This window comes from Pimephales promelas, chromosome 6 (assembly GCF_988280905.1).
Source record: "Pimephales promelas chromosome 6, fPimPro1.hap1.1, whole genome shotgun sequence".
In the NCBI taxonomy this organism is placed as follows: Eukaryota; Metazoa; Chordata; class Actinopteri; order Cypriniformes; family Leuciscidae; genus Pimephales; species Pimephales promelas.
Window position 1 is genome coordinate 41,086,408 of NC_142774.1, and position 20,455 is coordinate 41,106,862.

Genomic DNA, 20,455 nt, shown 5'->3' on the forward strand with positions numbered 1-20,455 from the left:
CCCACTGGCTGTTTCTGAGGGAATGGTTTCATAGAATCAGGAAGTCAACAGAGGAGAACGCGGCTGACTGACATGAAAAATAAGACTTTAAAAAAAAAAAAAAAAAAACACGAATACATGTTATATTGCACCCCATAAACACAACCATACAAAGAAAAAAAAAGCAGTAAACCACCCCTTTAAAATGGCGCTAATTTGTTTTGTACGTTCTGAATTTTTTTTTTATTTTTATTTTTTTTTATTAAATGCTCGTAAAGGAAAACAGCACAACAACAAACAAACAAACAAATTTTGTACGTTCTGAAGTATTTCTAGTTTTCTGAATTCTGATGTCATTTTTACCATCTTTTAAAGCAAAATATGACTATAGATCTACTAATGTGATGTTTTTGTAATATTGGCCACATTCAGATCCATCAAAATTTTGCAGATCTCACGTTTCTCCTTTTTAATCACAAAATAAATCGAACGGTACATTTGTTGAGAGCATTCTGACGATACCTTATAAACCGGTTCAGATGAGATCCGCAGTGCATGATAGTGTATAAATGTAAACTTATGCAGTTTTGGTTTGATTGCCGTTTGCATGTTGATGTGTTTGTAATGCTTATGCATTTTGCATGTACGGGTGAAACTCGAAAAATTAGAATATCGTGCAAAAGTTCATTTATTTCAGTAATTCAACTTAAAAGGTGAAACTAATATATTATATAGACTCATTACAAGCAAAGTGAAATATTTCAAGCCTGTATTTGTTATAATTATGATGATTATGGCTTACAGATATGAAAACCCCATATTTAAAATTAGAATATTGTAAAAAGCTGTAATCCATAATCATCATAATTATAACAAATAAATGCTTGAAATATCTCACTTTGCATGTAATGATCCTATATAATATATTAGTTTCACCTTTTAAGTTGAATTACTGAAATAAATGAACTTTCGCACCATATTCTAATGTTTCGAGTTTCACCCGTAGGTTCTCAACCTTCTTCTAACACAAATGTCAACATTGATAATCTCGAACAAATACAGCAACAGTGAACGTGACACTGTCCGGACACAATAAAGAGCATTATTTTCCAGTGACATGATTCTCAGTTTATTCCGTTGCATCACAAAAACATGTTGTACGCCAGCAACAGAACACAAGCCTTCCACGAGAAGAAGATGCAATGGACTCGGGCTGGTAAAAAGTTTAATGCAAAGACAAAAAAAACCTTGTTTATGAAGATAAAATCGTTTTTAAGCATGCATTAGAGCAGACTTAACAGAAACAATAACGGTCTAAATAAAACAATGGCATTCAGTCAAACGCAACACTGGGTGAGCTATGTACTCATTATTACCCGTGAACATGCTTCTCATCTCAGTGGCGTGCAAAGGCCGTCACAGGGGGATGTGGTTGAAGAAAAATACAAAATTACAAAAATTCATAACAGATAATGGCGTACGGGATGATATTGCGTGTGAAGTGGCGTCACATGTTAGTGGCGGCTGTGAACACGGGTCCGGTGTGAACCCCGTCTCCTGCCACTTCTCCCATCGCCTGAAGAGCCACTGTGGCCGCCATCGCCTTGGCGTGTTTCTTGTTGGGACTGGCAGTCTGAGGCTGATAATCGCTCCCGTTCACCACCACCTGACGGCACACAAACACTGCATGTCTAATGAGTTCATCATAGAGCCCGACCGATAAAGGATTTTGAAGGCCGATACAAAAATTTTGGGGTTTTAAAATCCGATATTCCGATATATCGGCCGATGTTTTTTTTTTATGAAATATTGTTGGATTTCACACACGTGTAAAAGAAAAGCTAACTTTTCTGCACAAGATACGTTTGATACTTTTTCTCTCTGTCTAAATGTTCACTCCTCGCAAGTATAACTTACATTTTACAATGCAGGGACTGTAACTAGAGATATGCTAGCTATAAATACAGTAATCATTACTTTATTTAGGCAGAAAAAGTTCATTGTGGTTTCCAAGCTCATTAATGTTAACGTTGGAGATAGTGGCATTAGCTTGCTTTGTGGTTAGCTAGTCTATGATGAGCCATAGATAACATCACACTGCAAATTGTAAAACATACATTTTCAATATAACAGGCCAAGGAGAGATGATTGAAGCGTGTTTTGTCCATTTTTATTTTATTTCTTAAATATTCATATATCGGCCATTATAACTGCCGATACCGATATTATGGAAAATGCCTAATATCGGCCGATATATCGGTCTGGCTCTACACCAAACTATGGGTTTTTTACCCGCCCATAGAGGGTGATCTCACTCACAGAATGGACACATAGTGTCGGCCATCTTTGTATGGAAGCTAAGGCTATGTTTACACGGAAACGATTCTGAAGAGAAAACGCAAAAGTGGCGTTGCGTCATCTTTTTTTATTCTGCATTTAGACGAGCGTTTTGTGTGGGAAATCCGCGTGCAAATGGAGACGCAAAAGTGTGTGAAATTCAATGTAGTATGCACTTCAGGTGGCTAGGAGTGCATACTACAACAACACCAAGTCCACGCGTTTGCGTACAACCTTAACTGTCAAGCAAACTTTTGCGTTTTAACCGTTTACACGGGAACGCGGCGGTGGAGCGTTTTTAAGATTTCCACACTGGATTTCCACTTTTTTTGCGTTTTTGAGCCTCAAAAACGCCGTCGCCGTGTAAACGAAAGGCACATCCGACAACATATTTTTACGTTTTCACCCGCGAGCGTTCTCGTGTAAACAGGGCCTAAGCTAGCAGGCTCTTGTTCTGTGGAGAAAGCTAAGTAGTAGGGGTTACCATCCTCTTTTTCCCGGACATGTCCGGCCTTTTGCTTTCTGCAGTCGCCATTCAGTGTTTACCTGCACGGCTTTAGTTTCAATCTAACTGATTGTCTAATATAATATGTATTAAAATAAATTCAAAATATGCTAGTGCACTTTATTTTATAAATTTGAATTCCGGAAAAAGTGACTGGTAAAATTTGGGCAATTTCCCTCCCAGTTTGGGACACAACTCTAGTTTTATTTATAATATTGTGATGTCTAAATTCACAATCCATTGGAAAATACTGGTTTTATATTTATATATTTTTTAATGTAACTAACATCATGTTTGAGAAAGTTGACGTAATGAAATGGAGCACGGACCTTGAAGAGGAAGTTCTTGCGGTGGTCGGGTCCGCTGTGGTGCACCATCACAAACTCCGGCTGGGGCCACTTCTTCTTATTGCACATCTCCATCAGAGCAGACACCGGGTGCTTGCCTGATAAAACAGGACACATCTCATCAGCCAATCATTTAAAATACTAGTCAGAAAATGTATGTTGAATTTGATACATCAAGCTTTCAAGGCTCATAATAACTAATGATCGTAACGTTCAAAACTAACTTTATCTGGACAATAATTTTATTCTAGAGCTGCTCCGTTACTGTAATCTCCTGTTATCACTGCTTTGAAACAGTCTATATTGTTAAAAGCACCGTATTAATGAAGACAATATGATACAGTGAAAATATTTAGGTAAAAAACATTGATTTATTCAGAAGCAAAATATGCCATTTGGTGCAGATGCTGATATTTATATGGACAAAAAGTGAGATGATGCTTCTAATGTAAATCAATGAGATCTTAATAACAGAATAGAAGATACTAACATAAAAATTAGAGCCAGACCGATATTATCGGCCGATATTAGGTATTTTCCAAACTATCGGTATCGGCAGTTATAATGGCCGATAAATTAATATTTCAAAAATAAAATAAAAACGGACGAAACACGCTTGAGCCATGTCATGAGTGTTGGAGTTGTACAGTTTGTCCACCAGAGGGCACTCTACACCAACACTCGTTGAGTTGGTCACGATACATACGTTGCTTGAATAACAATTAAAGAACATCCCCATCATGTCCAGTTTAAAATAAATAAATAAATAAAATAAAATATCGGCCGATATATCAGATTTTAAAACCCAAAAATATTTGTATTGGTATCGACCCTCAAAATCCTTTATCTCAGTAAGATGATATTAATGCTTAGTTTGATGATTAAAGATCTGTAGTTTAAAACATAATGAGATGAACATATAAACCCATCACAAAAGCCTTATGATCATATATGTTACGCATGTTTTGTATGGATGATCAAGTTCAGCATTCATCTTGAAACATTACAATCAATATCAAAGTTATTCTTGTGTTTACTTGATATAAATCAGTGCAGATTTAAAGAACCATGAAACTTTGAAAAATTAGAATTTTGTCCAAAACTTCAACTAAAATGGTGAAACTAGTATATTATATAGACTCATTACATGCAAAGTGAGATATTTCAAGCCTTTGTTTGTTATAATTGTGATGATTATGGATTACAGATATGAAAACCCCAAATTCAAAATTAGAATATTGTGAAAAGGTTTTCATATCTGTAAGCCATAATAATCACAATTACAATAAATAAATTATAATAAAAATGATTAAAAATAAATAAATCTCACTTTGCATGGAATGAGTCTATATAATATATTAGTTTCATCTTTTAAGTTGAATCACTGAAATAAATGAACTTTTGCACCATATTCACATTTTTTGAGCTTCACCCGTATATTGTATTTTTAAGGATCACTTAGAAACGTAAACCATGTCTAGGGCCCTATAAAATCCACTTTATTTTTCCCAAATTCCATTTTTTTTTCCGTTTTAATTTTTGCAAATTCCGTTTTAATTTTTGGGAATTCAGTTTTTTTTTACCCTTTACTGTTATTTTAGAAAAAAAAAAATCTTTTAAAAAGAGCTTTTAATGTTAATGATTAAAATGTACACAAATAAAATAGGCATTTACTCTTAAAATGAGAAATACTGCATGATGCAACATAACACTGCACTCTAAGTACTAACAACAAAATATGGTTATGAGCTTTAAAATGTCCTGTAAAAAAAATTATATTAGTTTATACAAGTTAAAATAAAAGTCACACTATAGCTGCGTCGTAATGTGCATACTATCCATGCTAAATAGTATGTGACATTATAACTGTCAATACTATTTCAGGCATAGTGTGCACATTGGGATGCAGCTTCTGTCTCTCGCGTGCACTGTCGAGCGCTCTCTCAACTCGGACACACACACTCGGTCCGGCACCTCATAAACAGACGTGCATGGAGGGGAGTTTGTGTGTGTGTGTGCGTCGAGTTTCTAAACTTTTTCGCCGACGAAAGCAGAGCCGTGGAGAGCCGCTTCGCCATGCTTTCAGTGGAAACGCGGCTATTGTTTTGATGCCGTGATGAGCTGAAATGACGGGAGGGGTTGTGTCGCCCAGATTTGCTTCCCCGTCTCTCTGCATTTTCCCCAGACATACGTTCTTCTCCCACACAAAAAACGAATTTCATTCAAAATATGTAAAATTCCGCGTTAACACTAGATTCCGTGTTAATTGGCCAATTCCGCGATTCCGTCCGTGATTCCGTGATCGCGGAAATTATAGGGCCCTACATGTCACGCGTCACTCACCTAGAAGATCCTTCATCACCACAATGTTGCCAGACTTCTGTGTTTTCTCTCCTTCTGCCACAAGCCCTGAGTGAACAGAAGCACATGACGTCATGAGTGTGACATCATCACCCCATCCGTTTCTCCGCGGGGTCGTCTGTCTCACCCTTGCGGTCCGTTTTGAAGTCGATAACGATGGGCTCCACCGTGCCTTCCCTGTGCTTGCCCAAACCCTCCCCCGAACGCCATCCCATCTTCCTCATCAGCAACTCGCCCATCCCGCCCGAGACCGGCGCCGCCCGCAGGAACTGGTCCTGAATGCAACGGGACAGATTCAGACAGAGAGAAAGAGAGGCAAACGGAGAGAAACGGCCAGCAGTGAGAGAGAGATCCGCTCGAGCTGTGAGCTTTCAAATCAAATCAGCAAGTGTCAATTTCTATTATTAGAATTGGTCAATTGTTTAAATCCTTTATTTCTCACTAAACAAGTATAAATATACATATGAACATCACCAGGGGAGCATTTATTTGATCAAAAAACTAAAATTGTGAAAAATTATTCAAAAAATGTAATATCCAGCGTCTTCAGTGTCACGTGATCCTTCAGAAATCACTCTAATGCGATAAATGTTGAAACATTTTAGCAGAAAACGTCCAAAACATTCCAAAATGTTACAAAGTATTCGAATTCAAATGAAAGGTGTTATTTTGAATCTGAGGTTCCGTTTCCGTTTCTTGAGCATCAAATCATCATATTAGGGATCATGTGACACTGAAGTAATGATGCTGATATATATATATATATATATATATATATATATATATATATATATAAAACAGCTAATTATAATTTTCCCACCATATTCGTTTTGTTTGACCAAGTAAATGCATCTGTGGTGCGCATACATTAAAAAAAATCTTAATAACTCCAAACCTTTTGACCAGTAGTGTAACACATAACTAATCTAATGAGCAAGCCTTCGACAGGCGGAGCTTCAGTACCTGTCCTGAACACAGCTCAGGCTTTGAGTCGGTTCGAACAGGAGCACATGGCAGCAGTTCACACACACATCCACATGAATAGAAGGAAGGGTGCTGGAGGACGTACGTACCTAGGCCCCCATCATCGGCCGAGCATCTGACGTGAACACAACGGGCCTGACTCTGACCATGGCAAAGAGGCAGCTACAAGGACTGACCCTGCAACAAGTGTCCATACAGAGGGGTGAGAGTTCACAGGTCAAACTGTGAGCCCCTACCCCTCGTGTCCCAACCCAACCAATCAGCTCGAGAGCCTCGAACCCGCTGGCAAATCAAAGCCGAACCCCAAACATTGTTCAGATTGACCCTTCCTAAAAAAATCAGCTCCTCCTTCGACCTTTGACATCATTTGAATCACGCTCTTGGGTAAAGAGTGAGCTCCAAACATATCACATATCAGGGTTTATACAGTCAAACCGAAACGTATTCTCACAATATCACACGCGATAGCTCATAAAATATGACAAAAACAAGTCTCGCACGTCAATTATGTTGAATATCTAGTGACCAAGCAATGCTTCATGTTGTTCGGTGTGTGTGTAAGAGCAGAAAACACACATGATCAGCTCAAAGTGTCCGAATCATTACTGGTAGTCGCTGTATGAAGAGTTATTGGGTGTCAGTTTACTTTATTTTGCTCTCCTCGCTTTAAGAAATGAACAATAGTGTCTTGCACACGCTAGTAAAACATATCAAAAATGATATCTGAATAATTTTGGGTTTGACTGTACATCGAGACTGTCGTATCTAGGCAAAGTTGGCCATTTTGGTAACACTGCCCTGAATAAATGAGCCATATTTGTTTGTGTGAATCCTATCATCTCTGTACAGAGACTAATTAAGCATTTATTTAATTAGCTTAGTCTAAATGAACACTTTGGATTCTCATGTCTTTAATGTAAAGGTGTGTATTACACATCAGTCAGCATCCAAAGCCTTCTCAGCGACTCATTACAAACACATGTACACAGTTTTGGTTGAAAGGCTTTGCTTGTATTAATAATAATACTAATACTAATAAGACCAATGGGTTTTTAGGAGTGCCTGAAACCTCTCAGAGTAACTGTAACAAACGACTTCAAAAGATGTATTGCTTTAATAAAGTGACAGGAATATCAATATGATAAAAGACACCAATATTCAATTAAGATTTACACTAATGTTCAAAATTTGATGTTCAACCTTTTATTCAGCGAGGATGCATTAAACTGTGCAAAAGTTACATTTCAAATTAATACTGTACTTTTTGACTTTAAAATACATAAAATGTGACGGTTTCCACAAAAATATTTATATAATAAAACATTGATTGAACAGCAAATCAGCATTTTAAAATAGGATCATGTGACACTGAAGACGGGTAATAATGCTGAAAATTCAGCTTTGATCTCAGGATATAAATTACATTTTACAACATAATCACATAGAAAACAGCTTTTTAAACTGCAAGAATATTACACTATTTTACTGTATTTTGAGCAAATTAAAACAGCTTTTTAAACTGCAAAAATATTACACTATTTTACTGTATTTTTGATTAAAACAGCTTTTTAAACTGCAAGAATATTACACTATTTTACTGTATTTTTGATCAAATTAAAACAGATTTTTAAACGGCAAGAATATTACACTGTTTTACTGTATTTTGAGCAAATTAAAACAGCTTTTTAAGCTGCAAAAATATTACACTATTTTACTGTATTGAGCAAATTAAAACAGCTTTTTAAACTGCAAAAATATTACACTATTTTACTGTATTTTTGATTAAAACAGCTTTTTAAACTGCAAGAATATTACACTATTTTACTGTATTTTTGATAAAATTAAAACAGCTTTTTAAACTGCAAAAATATTACACTATTTTACTGTATTTTTGATAAAATTAAAACAGCTTTTTAAACTGCAAAAATATTACACTATTTTACTGTATTTTTGATCAAATTAAAACAGATTTTTAAACGGCAAGAATATTACACTGTTTTACTGTATTTTGAGCAAATTAAAACAGCTTTTTAAGCTGCAAAAATATTACACTATTTTACTGTATTGAGCAAATTAAAACAGCTTTTAAACTGCAAAAATATTACACTATTTTACTGTATTTTTGATTAAAACAGCTTTTTAAACTGCAAGAATATTACACTATTTTACTGTATTTTTGATAAAATTAAAACAGCTTTTTAAACTGCAAAAATATTACACTATTTTACTGTATTTTTGATAAAATTAAAACAGCTTTTTAAACTGCAAAAATATTACACTATTTTACTGTATTTTTGATCAAATTAAAACAGATTTTTAAACTGCAAGAATATTACACTATTTTACTGTATTTTTGATCAAATTAATGCAGCCTTGGAGAATATGAAACGATCTTACCAACGCCACATTTCTGAACAGTATATTCAGTAGTCAACATTTAAAGTGGATAATGTATAAATATGATGAAAGTTTAATCCTCTTTAAATGTTGACTAATCTAACTGTAGGTTGTGTTATACCGAATCGTGTGCGTACATTGGCTATTTTCGGCTAAATCAGATTTGAGAGTCGGATCTGATGCATATTTCTGTATTCATTTCCAGGTCTTTCAGAGGAGGGGCGGAGAGACTTACTTCACATCATCTTCCTTTCCTCCCCTCGCTCTCAAAAGACACTTTTCAGGGGAGTAAAGTGAGGCCGATCCATCAATGCATCTGGTACGACAAAATTTCACATATAAAACATCTGCATGACCTGCACAAGTGGTGTACCCGTCTGCGCTGGCGACGTTTCGTTTCCTTCAAACGACTGTGATCGAGTCTTAAAGCTGCACTGTGTGATTTTTACCCTCATCTAGTGGTGTAAAGATATATGACCATCCCGTGACCATATCTCAATTCCGATTTCGTTTTAACTCCTACGGTGGCCAATGTAGTCCAAGTTTAACATGGCTTCCAGTTCGACCTCGTCCATGAGTGTTAACCGAAACGTAAACGCCAAAGGCGAAGCTTTAATTAACGGGTATGTCCCTCTTTGGCTAATGTACTTTCAAAATGGAGGGGCAACATGGCACCCTTTACCCGTATGTGGAGGAGGGGCTAAACCAGGGTTTCTGCAGATATCTTTAAATTAAATGTAAATCTTTTTAATGCCATTTTTTAAAAATGTAATGCCATTCATGATCCATAACTAACCACAGATATTATATATTTGTGCAATCATTTGATTAAAAAAAAAATTCAACTCAAGTAGCCCTCAAACCGTATTCACTTTATAGCCCTTAATCCTGTAATTGTGGACAAATGTGGGCACAGAGGACTCAGGTGTGATCCTAATTTTTATTTATTATAAATGTTAAAAGTTTTGTTTATCCATTTATGGTTTTTGTATTTTGGGGGTATTTTTGAATTTATTTACTTCAAAAAGCACCATATTTACTATGTAAATTATGCTTTTATTTTTTAACTACATTAAAATATAATTCCAATAAGTTCTTAGAGCTAAAACCTAAAGATAAAGTGACTTTGCTGTCACCCGGTGTCTAATTTTGTCTTATTTTAGAGTGCTCTAAATTACAGTTTTTCCCATTCATTTCAATGGGTGCCCATTTTTGACCCAAATACAAAATTAAGGAGGGTTTTTTTTCACCCACTTAACATTGTAGAATTGAGTCAAAAAATTGTGTGTGTTCAGGAGACAAACTTAGGAAAAGTAGCCAAGTCTTGTACCGCTCAGATCAAGGGAAGTATTTTTTAGAAATAAATCAAAACTATATACCAGAATACAGTTTTAGGGTTAATCAAAAAATTGTCTGTGATTAATCGTGATTAAAAAGACTTACATTTTTGTATTATCATGTAGGTATTTTTTTATAATGTAATAAATTCACAGTTAATCTAATTAATGTAGAAACAACATACAGTTTGTTTCAAATACATTGTCTAATGGTAATTGTCTAAAAATATATGGAAGCAATTACCAAACCAGTAATTGACAGCAAATAAAAAAAAAAAATGATAAATTATGAAGACTAAATTCAAATAAATTGATAGTATTAAATTTTAAAAACTATATCTACATTTTTTAATGCCTGTAGGATTAATTTAATGTTCTTTTTAATGTTAAGGCCTTAATTTTCGCTAAATCCATTTATTGACTTTTAATGCCACTGAAACCCTGTAAACAATAAATATAAATATTTTTTTTACATTCAAGCTTGAAAAAACTAAATCAAGACATTGAAAAAGCGCATAATAGGTCCGCTTGAGAAGAAAAGACGCTCTTTTTCTCTATTTCAGCTGACGTCAGTAAACACACACACACAGTTCTGAGCTGTCTTTTGGCCAGATCGTTTCCCAGGATACACTGACGTCATGCTAAGCTCAAAGATCAATACTTATTAATTAAAAAGCGTCCGGTGTGAACTATCATTGTGCGAGTGACTGGATTAACAACTCAGTTGGGTACACCAATTGGCAAAGTAATCACAGATGACCATTCTTATATGCTTTATAAAAGGGGATGATGGGTACTTTGAGAGCATTTCAGGATCTATTTTACCCTTCATGTGCAATGTGAGCGTGTGTCAGAACAGTGTAAATATAAATTAAGCATTACACCATCTTTCATGTCGTCAACTTTATGATTCTTGGGAATTTAACACACATATATGATGCAAAACACAAACAAGCACAATACATGTCCAGAATCATTGTAAGAGTGGTGGCGTCGACTCAGGGCTTTACCTTCTTAATCCAGGCTTGCGGGCCGCTGTTGGAGAGCTCGTCAGACGAGAGCACTTGAGCGCCTGTCGAACCCGTGAAGAGGCCGGGGATCGTGTTGGACTGGGCCCATGCATCAACCTGTGAAAGGTCATTACCAGACGTCAGCAATAAAATCATCTAATACCATATGTATGAGAGCTGCACGGTTCTGGATAAACTGAGAATCACAATTTTTGTTTCAAATTGAGATTTTCACACCAGGAAACTAAACAAAATGACGTTAAAATGTTTTATATGTAACTTAAGAATTATTTATATACCATTATTTGTATTTATTAATATTTTGAATTTTATTTTTTTATAATATCTTATTTTTTTAGAATTTCTGTTTTCATTTTCGTCATTTTGTTGGGCTTCAATAGCTTCAAGTTATTTTTATTCAGTTTCAGTACATTTGGTACTTCAACTTCAGCTTAGTTGCAAAGACACATTTCCAATTTTCAAGTTCATCTAATATTTATATTTTAATTCAGTTTAATTTAATTTTAGTTTAATTTAATTTAATTTCAACAACCGATAAACAGGGTTTTAAGTACAGTGAGCATATTGCGTAGTTGTGCTTTGAGTCAATAGTTTTATTTGTGATAATACCATAATGAAACATCCCAAATTGTGTGCAACATCAATTTTGTCCATCCTGTCACACAAAGAAATTATGAACACAAGCAAAACCCAAATATGAATAATTAATTACTAACTTATGCAGTAGTCAGCGTGTGCTTTTTGATTTTCTATGCATTTTTTTGGCACAGTAAAATAAAACCTGTAGCTTCCCTCTTTTGCCAAATAATTTTATCAGATAAATACCATAACCAAGATCAGTGTTTTGGTTTAACTTCATATTTAATTTAACATATACATATATATTTATTGTTTAATCAAAGTTGTAGGGTCTTTAAAAACAAACATCACTTTTGCCCACTACTGTAATATTATATGTTCTGTTTACATTTTAATTTTTTTTTTGAGCTTTTGACATTTTTATTAAGTTTATTTTTTTTAATTCTATAAAAAAAAAAACAATCCCAAGGCACTTGAGTAAATTGATCTAGTATTTAATTTTAGGTTTTTTTTTTTTTTAGCTTTTGACATTTTTTTATTTTTATTTTTTTAATTGCAAACACATGAGAGTCTCCGCATGGAAGACCCTCCACTGGCAGATGAACGTGCGACTACATTTATCTCCGAAATGGGAAATTATATTAGATTGAATGGAGGATTTTAACTGTGATGAGATGATTGACAGGTCAGTTTACGGTGATAGGATGATTGACAGGTCAGTTTACGGTGACCAAGTAGTATGTCCCAAAGCTTGCCAACTCTTTTGCTACACACTCAAAAGTATGTACTTTTTCTTCACAAAAATAGTACATACTTTTAGGGGGTAGTATAAGTAGGCGAATTGGGACACAGCCAATCAGAGTTCTTTTAAACGGCAATCAATTAGTCACACGGCACACAGGACAAACAGAAGAGAGAAAGTTCAAATATTGCAAAGAAAATATATCTCATCAAAAACATGACTAAACCAAGCAAAACATATTTTAAAAATGTTTTAATCACAAATACATTCTCATAAATAAATCGGAATATATGTATCAAAAACCACAAGTCAAAAATATTATAAATCCAATAAAGTATACAAATCAGGATCAAAACGTACTCCCCGTGCGCACTTTTTGCATTCCTAATTTTTATCTATTATTTTAGTTTTTGTAATTTTGTTTAGTTTTAGTTAACAGTAACAGCACTGCCACACTTACACTAGCAGCTGAAAGTAAGATCAAATTAGCCAAAACATAATTTATGGACCATGTAGGCTCTCGAAACGTACTTGCTCCTGAGCCCGATTGAGCATACACATGGCATTGATGTCGAAGGGGTTCTCCGCCAGCCTCTTCTGTGCGACCGCTCGCTCACTGACGGCCAACGTGATGTCCACGGGCTGGAAACCAAAAGACAAGAGCTTATAGAGACAAGCTGAACATGATGAGGCTTATTTGAGATCAATTCAGAAGTTGAAGACTGACTTGAGAAGGTGCTTCAGGAAAGACACTATCATTCTCCTTGCTGGTTTCCTTGGTCTCTGAAGAAGCCGACACAGAAGCAGACGCGGACGCAGACGCAGAGACAGACGCAGGAGGCTTTTCGGTTTTCTTTTCGACTGGCACCCACTCCCCATACGCACCATCAGCCTCTTTCTTCCTATGCTGGGAGCCGGAGGACACCGGGAACTCCTTAGCAAAGGCCGCTTCGGCGCGGACGCCTGGCTTTACTGAGGTGATCTGAAAGAGCAGAGAACACAGTTACCGTGAAGTAGAGATCAAGAACGTGAGAGTCAAATCCTGCCTAAAACGATAAATCTGGTCTTGATAAAAAAAAAAAAAAAAAAATCTATGTTTATTATAAATGTAAAGTATTATAACATGCATGATGATCATTTGGTGAATTTGAACTAGCCTTGTTAATAGTTGGTGCTGCAGGTTTAGAGCCCGACCGATAAAGGATTTTGAAGGCCGATACCGATACAAATATTTGTTGGTTTTAAAATCCGATATATCGGCCGATATATAATTTTTTTTTTGTTCAGAAACACTCAACAAAAAATTAACAGATTTCAAGCAATGTATGTCTCGTGACCAATTCACCTGGATCAGCAGATTGCAGGATGTGTTATACACGAGTGTTGCCAACAAGGACGGTGTAGAGTGCCCTCTGGTGGAAAAACTATACAACTGCAACACTCATGACATGGTTGAAGCGTGTTTCGTTCGTTTTTATTTTATTTTTGAAATATTAATTTATCGGCCATTATAACTGCCGATACCGATAGTTTGGAAAATGATCAATATCGGCCTGCCGATAAATTATGCCATAAAAATAACAATATAGTTGCACGATATGCGTCTGTTCGTTCATGTTGGCAAAGTTACCTGCCAAAATGACAACGTGCAGACGTCAGACGCACGTCCGTTAACTGAACCAATCAATGTCAAGATGCAGCCCACATAGCCGACGACGACAGGACGCAAGTATGTCGCGTAAAGTTCTTTAGTGCGCTCGCATTATTGCAGTGTGAAACCAAAGTATAAAATTCTGAAAGTATAAAATGTATCAAAACATGAACTTTGGTTCAGACTTTCAGGTGGAAAAACGCCCTTACAAATCCTTAAAATTTCATCACTTTGTGCTTGAACCCCTAATAACGTAACAGAGATCGTTTTAGCTTTACAGCAGCTCTAGAATAAAGTTATTGTCCAGCTAAAAACGTGAAAGACTTACACCAAGACTGAACGCAATGCCCTTATTCTCCTTCAGCGAAGCTCCAAACTTCTCATCCTCTTCATCGTCTGACACGTGTGGTTTTGCGATGGCCATCTCTTCCTTACTCTCCGCAATCTTCTTGCATCTCTAAAGGATTAGATAAACCGCTGAGTCAGCGCAGACCAAGAAACACCAAACTGCAAGCACACGCACAACAACCCGTACCTCTGTGAGCTCTTTAATGCTAAACGTGTTCGCCTGCTTCGTCACTTTCTTTTTGGCTTCTTCAATACTGGCAAGATTAGGTGTGGCTGAAGACGGTGGCTTGTTGACGATTGTGGGTAACGGGGCCATTTGTGTGAACGAAGCCAAGGCACCCATGCTAGACAAAGCAGCGGTCATGGTGGCGGCAGTCATGCTAGCCATAGCGGCATTCATCGTCATGTTTGACATTACTGGCACTGAGTTTGAGGATGACGAGGGGAGTTGGAGAATAGCTCTGGGCCTGAGACTGTCTGGGATCGGCACGCCGGCCTTGGCACACATAGCGGCAGCGTTAGCCTTAGCTATTTCCAGCAACTGCTCCTTATCTGGGAATAGGAAAAACAACAGTAAGTAAAGACAATTGGGTTAAGGCCTGTTCATACGGGAGGGAATTTCACGCGTGTTATTGGCCGACGTTTAACGCTTTGTGACTAAACAAAGGGCGCCAATGTGAGTGTTCACAGCCACGCGTAAAAGCGTCATTTAAAAAAAAAAAAAATACGCCTCGGGTTCAATTTTTTAGTTTGACGCGCCGCGTCAAAAACTATCCGTACTAACCATCATTACATTTTCTTTGAATATCAAACAAATAAAAAGTGCAATTAATACCAAAATGTTGCTGCTGCTAATATGTTGGTCTAGTGTATTTTCGTTTACTGTTGTGAAATAGAAAATCACTAATCGCTAATAATCATAAAATCGACTGTAATCGAATCGGGACTTCAATAATCGTAATCGAATCGGGAAATCAGACAAATTAACCACCCCTAGAGTGCATGTGTAATTATGCATAATTTACGGTAACATGTAACAAGGACACTGTAAAATAGTGTTACCGACAAATGCAATTTACAATACTGGCCAAGTTAGGAATATTTAAAATATTTTAATATTTTTGTGCTTAAAGGATGCATTTATTTAATCAAAATACAGTGAAAAATTGTGAAATATTATTACAATTTGAAACACCGTTTTCAATATATAGTATACTGTAATTTATTCCCGTGATCAAAGCTGATTTTTTAGCATCATTGCACGATCCTTTAGAGATCAATATGATAATCGATTATTAAAGGAGAACTCCGGCGCAAAATGAACATTTGGTCTAATTACAATACACATTGTTACCTAGTCAACCGTTATCTGAGATTTGTTTTCATGATTGCCGAATGTAAATAGTTTTATCTCTAAAAACAGTTTAGCCTATAACGCTAGTATAACACTTGGATCGGCGTTCGTAGATCGACTGGTAGAGACTATTTTTCAAAGATGGCTTCTTCCTGTATTCGCGAAGTTGACTGTGTGTATAAAATATCTTCTTCTTAAACTGTATGGACACTGACAAAGTTCTCAATGCTTCGGTTTGAATGTAGGGACCCTTGTTATGCTACTGTGTTACTGTGAGGCTATTTTAAGCCTTGTTAGTGGTAATAACAAGCGATTTTTATTTGTCATTACTCTATGCCCTATATACTAGCGTTATAGGCTAAACTGTTTTTAGAGATAAAACTATTTACATTCGGCAATCATGAAAACAAATCTCAGATAACGGTTGACTTGGTAACAATGTGTAATTAGACCAAATGTTCATTTTGCGCCGGAGTTGTCCTTTAATAATGTTCAATTAATATGAATGGAAACGGTTTAACTGCTTACGATTTTTGTGGAAACTATAATCAAATTTTTTCAGGATTCTTTTATGTTTAAAAGAACAGCATTTATTTGAAATCGATGTTTTGTAGCATCGTCTTTACTGACGGTTTTGATCATATATTTGAATTGGTGAGCGTAAGATACCTCTCTCAAAGACTACATTCATTATTCCTGACCGGATTTAGAAGTTTCTCCATACCAAGTTCTGTAAGACGTGGAGGCGTCTTGCTGGTGCTCCGTCGAGGTCTGGAAGTCGAGCTTTTCTTGCGGAGAATGAGGACCGGGGAGCGACTGGGTTCTCGCTTCCATCGGTCCCGCTGATTCAGCGACCGGCTCCCGAAACCTCCTCTTCTCCAGCGCGAGCCGGACCGGGATCTCCTCCTCGAACGCGAGCGAGACCTCTTCCTTGATTTAGATCGCCTGCTTCTGTCTGGGGTTCGAGATTTCCTCCTACGACCTTGTGAACGAGATCTCGACTTTCTCTTTTTGGGCGACCTGGATTTCGAACGTTTGCTCCTCGTCCGGGACTTGTGCGATTTCTTCGCCGAGGGCGATCGAGACTTGGATTTTCTCTTTTTCGAGGACGACTTTGATCTGGATCGTGCAGCTACTTTAGATCTTGAGGACGTTTCTTCACTGGGAGACTTGGACGGTGAGGTTGAGCTCCTCTCGTTGGTTGCGTCGGTTTCTTTCTCGTCAGGGTTGGCAGCGCACTCCGAATCTTTTGGCGTAACGATTGACGGTTCTTCAGATACATTGGTCACTTCCAAAGGCACCTCAGGTGTAATGCACATTTGGGAAGACTTGGTCACAGACGTCTCTGCCATGAAGGGAACTGGTCGCCAAGATCCAGTACCTCCAACTGTGTTGAAACCAGACGCAACGTCAGTGTACACAGCCATTGTTGGACTTTTTCCATTCTCAGTTGTGTTTTGAGACACATTTTTCTGCATTTCCATCGCGCAGTTTGTAAAACCGTCCAATGCTGGATCTGAATCACTCTTAATCGATTCAGTTTTCGGCGGTTCATCTTTCAGATCAGACATTGATTTTGAAACGGACCTTGATTTTGACGGTTTCGTTCTACTTTGAGACTTACTCTTGGAGCGGCGTCTACTTCGAGACCTAGATCTTCTGTTCTTCCTCGAGGTCACAACAGACCTGGATCTGGTTCGCGACCTGGATCTTGAATGTTTGCCTCTTCTGACTGAATGAGACCTGGACCGATTGTTGCGCCTCTTTGACCTTGATCTACTTCTCTCTCTCTGTTTATGAGTCTTTTTGGAGCTATTTCTAGAGCGGGAGGTTGACTTTGAGCGACGTTGTTGTTTCGAAGACCGGGATCTTGATCTCGATCCTCTAGAAGTCTCCTTACTTTTAGATTTTCTGCTGGAGCTTCTTTTCTTCTCTTTGGGCCTTTCGTTTTCAGTGCTTTTGTGGACAGAACTCTCCATCTTGGGAATAATGTCAGGCAAAACACCAGATGTGTCTTTGAGCTCAGACTTTGTATTTTCATTAGAAGGTTTCGATTCAGACTCGGATTCAGAACCAGATGCTGAAGAGCTTTCAGACTTTGAGCGAGACCTCTTTCCTTTGTCTGCATCTTTGCTTTTTTTCTTCTTCTTTCTCTTCTTTTTCTTTCCACTTTGGACAACGAAAAAATATGCACATTAGAAATAAAAAACACCAAATTGAAACAAAGTTATAATTGAACCTAAACAGCTGTAGAGTTTATAAAAACATTAGAGTGGTGCATGATTCAACAGTTTAAATGATCAAATGTTAAGAAGAAAGATACTCAAATTACTAAACAAACAGATCTTGTCACATTTTGTAAATATAAATACTATAAAACACAAGGGTGACTTATTAACATTCTCTTTTGTAAGTGTCTCACCTTTCTTGTGTCTCTTTGTCGGACTCGCTCTCTGAGCTGCTGTCTTTTCCTTCTTTGCGTTTCTTTCTCTTCTTTTTGCTTTTGTGTTTTTTGTGCTTTTTACTTTTCCTGTGTTTAGTGCTGGTGTCCTCTTTAGCATGGTTATCTTGGAGGTCAGTATGTGTGACTTTATCTGCAGTGAAAGCAAAGACTTATCAGTGTCAGAATATATGTCATAAAATACAAAAAACATAGATGTATTGACAACTAACCTGTTGGTGAGTTCATTTGTTCTTCCTTTAGTCCATCTTCTCTCATATCCGTCACAGGTTCAGACTGTGGCTCATCTGTAACACTGAATTAAAAAACAAAAAAAATTGTATTACTCATTTAATACAGACGCAGATGTAGATGATTTCTTGAGTGAAATTATCACACGTCTATCACCTAATTCAATAGAATTCATCATAATAATAATAAAAGGAATCTCTTACTCTCAGGAACACAAAGAAAATACTGTAACACCAGTAAAGTGACTGTGTCCAGAGACCATAGAACTAGACAAATCCAGTCATTTTAGTATTTATATAGTGCTTTACCAATTGTTTCAAAGCAGCTTCATAATAAATAGGATACTAACAGTCAAAATTTTAGTTTTTGCGTTTCAGATAAAAAACAACAACATTGTATTGCGTTACAATTCTGTCAGTGATTGACAACAACCCAGAAATTTTTTATCACTGAATCAACAATTAGGCTATGATAGAAGTGTTAACATTTTTAAAATGTTACAAATTTATATGAAACAATTTTAGTGAAAGCTAACCATGGTAACATTTATTGTAAATGTTAACAATTTTATCATTTTACAAAATTAGATAGACAAAATGTATCATGTTAATAGTATAACGTTACAGAGATATTATTCTCTCATAACGTTACACAGGAATAACTTGTAATTTCAACGCTATTTCAACAACACGATCCTCATTATGTAGCTACTAGTACAGAAGAAGGCAACAAACGATGTCGACGAGTCGACGAGAAAATACACAATCATTTTCAACACATTGATTAAATGTTAAACACTATCTCAGTGGAGTTTGTGTACAGTGATCATAACAGCTAACGTTAATGTTAAGCTAGTCGGCTAAAAAAATCAACGCGTTTTTAATGAAACACGCTATACCTTCAGTCACAAATAAACGATCGGACATTTTACCTGATTTCTTGCGTTTCATCCTCGATTTCTTTAATCTTATTCATTACAAAATCCCTGAAAATCTGCTCGATATCGGTCGCCATCACAGTAGAAGCGTTGCTGGGTCCGCCAGAATCCCAGAATGCCTCATCAACTGCTTCTTCCTCCGGTCACCACAGCGACGCGAAAGCGGCAAATTTAAAATATTTAATAATGTAATAATATAATCTATAATAATCGAGCTAGAGACTCCACGCGACTCATAACGCTTCAGTAATCATCGAAAGTTATCATGATAACCAAATTATTATTTTAGTACCACCAAGTTAAGTTACCCCAGTTTTGATGAAACGGTTTGTTGTTTTGAGAAAATCTAAATCATATGTGACACATCAGGCTTTTATGGCTCATATATGAGTATGATGCAGTGACAATTATAAAGAGTTTATAAAATACTAAACCAATCAATAATTCGTTTTAAAAACAATTATGATTGAGGGATAAAAAATACAATTTCATCAGAAGCCTCATCAGATCATATTTGATATCGATTTTCACATTTTAACATGATTTTTTATAAAACTATAAGCTGAAGGTGGACATATACAATTATTTTAAATAGACTTTTACTTGCTAAACAACTATCATCTTTTGAATCAGCAAATATGATACATTAAAATGTGTGTTAAAAGCTTTGTTGATCATAATGTGATTAGGCCTATAGACCTTATTCAGAGCAGCGCCATGACAGGTATGAAAGTGAGGCTGTGAGGGATAGACTCACCGTGTTTCCAATGGCATCCGCTGTAAAAAGCTGAATAAAGCGGCTAGATTACTTACAATTTTCCACAGCTTATAATGTCGGGAGATTTTTGTCAACTGACATTTCTTGGAAAGATAT

General features: G+C 36.4%; 1 protein-coding gene across 2 annotated transcripts; it reads right to left on the reverse strand.

Moving 5' to 3' along the window:
• Positions 1 to 1,081: 1,081 nt before the first annotated feature.
• Positions 1,082 to 19,735, reverse strand: sonb (SON DNA and RNA binding protein b). 2 transcript variants are annotated; one of them, XM_039648294.2, is made up of 13 exons: positions 19,576 to 19,735; positions 18,626 to 18,708; positions 18,375 to 18,546; positions 16,677 to 18,121; positions 14,786 to 15,150; positions 14,579 to 14,707; positions 13,327 to 13,581; positions 13,131 to 13,241; positions 11,258 to 11,374; positions 5,657 to 5,804; positions 5,512 to 5,577; positions 3,151 to 3,266; positions 1,082 to 1,645 (listed from the first exon to the last, which is right to left on the reverse strand). In XM_039648294.2, the coding sequence occupies exons 1-13, from the start codon at positions 19,656 to 19,658 to the stop codon at positions 1,487 to 1,489; spliced, it is 3,249 nt and encodes a 1,082-aa protein (XP_039504228.2). In that variant the 5' UTR covers positions 19,659 to 19,735; the 3' UTR covers positions 1,082 to 1,486. The 2 variants fall into 2 exon arrangements, 1 of the variants encoding a protein (XP_039504228.2); XR_005617969.2 differs by lacking the exons at positions 1,082 to 1,645; positions 3,151 to 3,266; positions 5,512 to 5,577 and adding an exon at positions 6,603 to 6,690 and having other exon boundaries at positions 5,666 to 5,804.
• Positions 19,736 to 20,455: the final 720 nt, after the last annotated feature.

What these genes read in the sequence shown, in the direction of transcription:
- sonb (XM_039648294.2), bottom strand. Translation starts at nt 19,658, where the DNA reads ATGGCGACCGATATCGAGCAGATTTTCAGGGATTTTGTAATGAATAAG. An exon ending in CGCAAGCCTGGATTAAGAAG is followed by an intron (nt 5,805 to 11,257) that starts GTAAAGCCCTGA and finishes CGTTGCATTCAG; the next exon opens with GACCAGTTCCTGCGGGCGGC. An exon ending in GGTGATGAAGGATCTTCTAG is followed by an intron (nt 3,267 to 5,511) that starts GTGAGTGACGCG and finishes CTGTTTTATCAG; the next exon opens with GCAAGCACCCGGTGTCTGCT.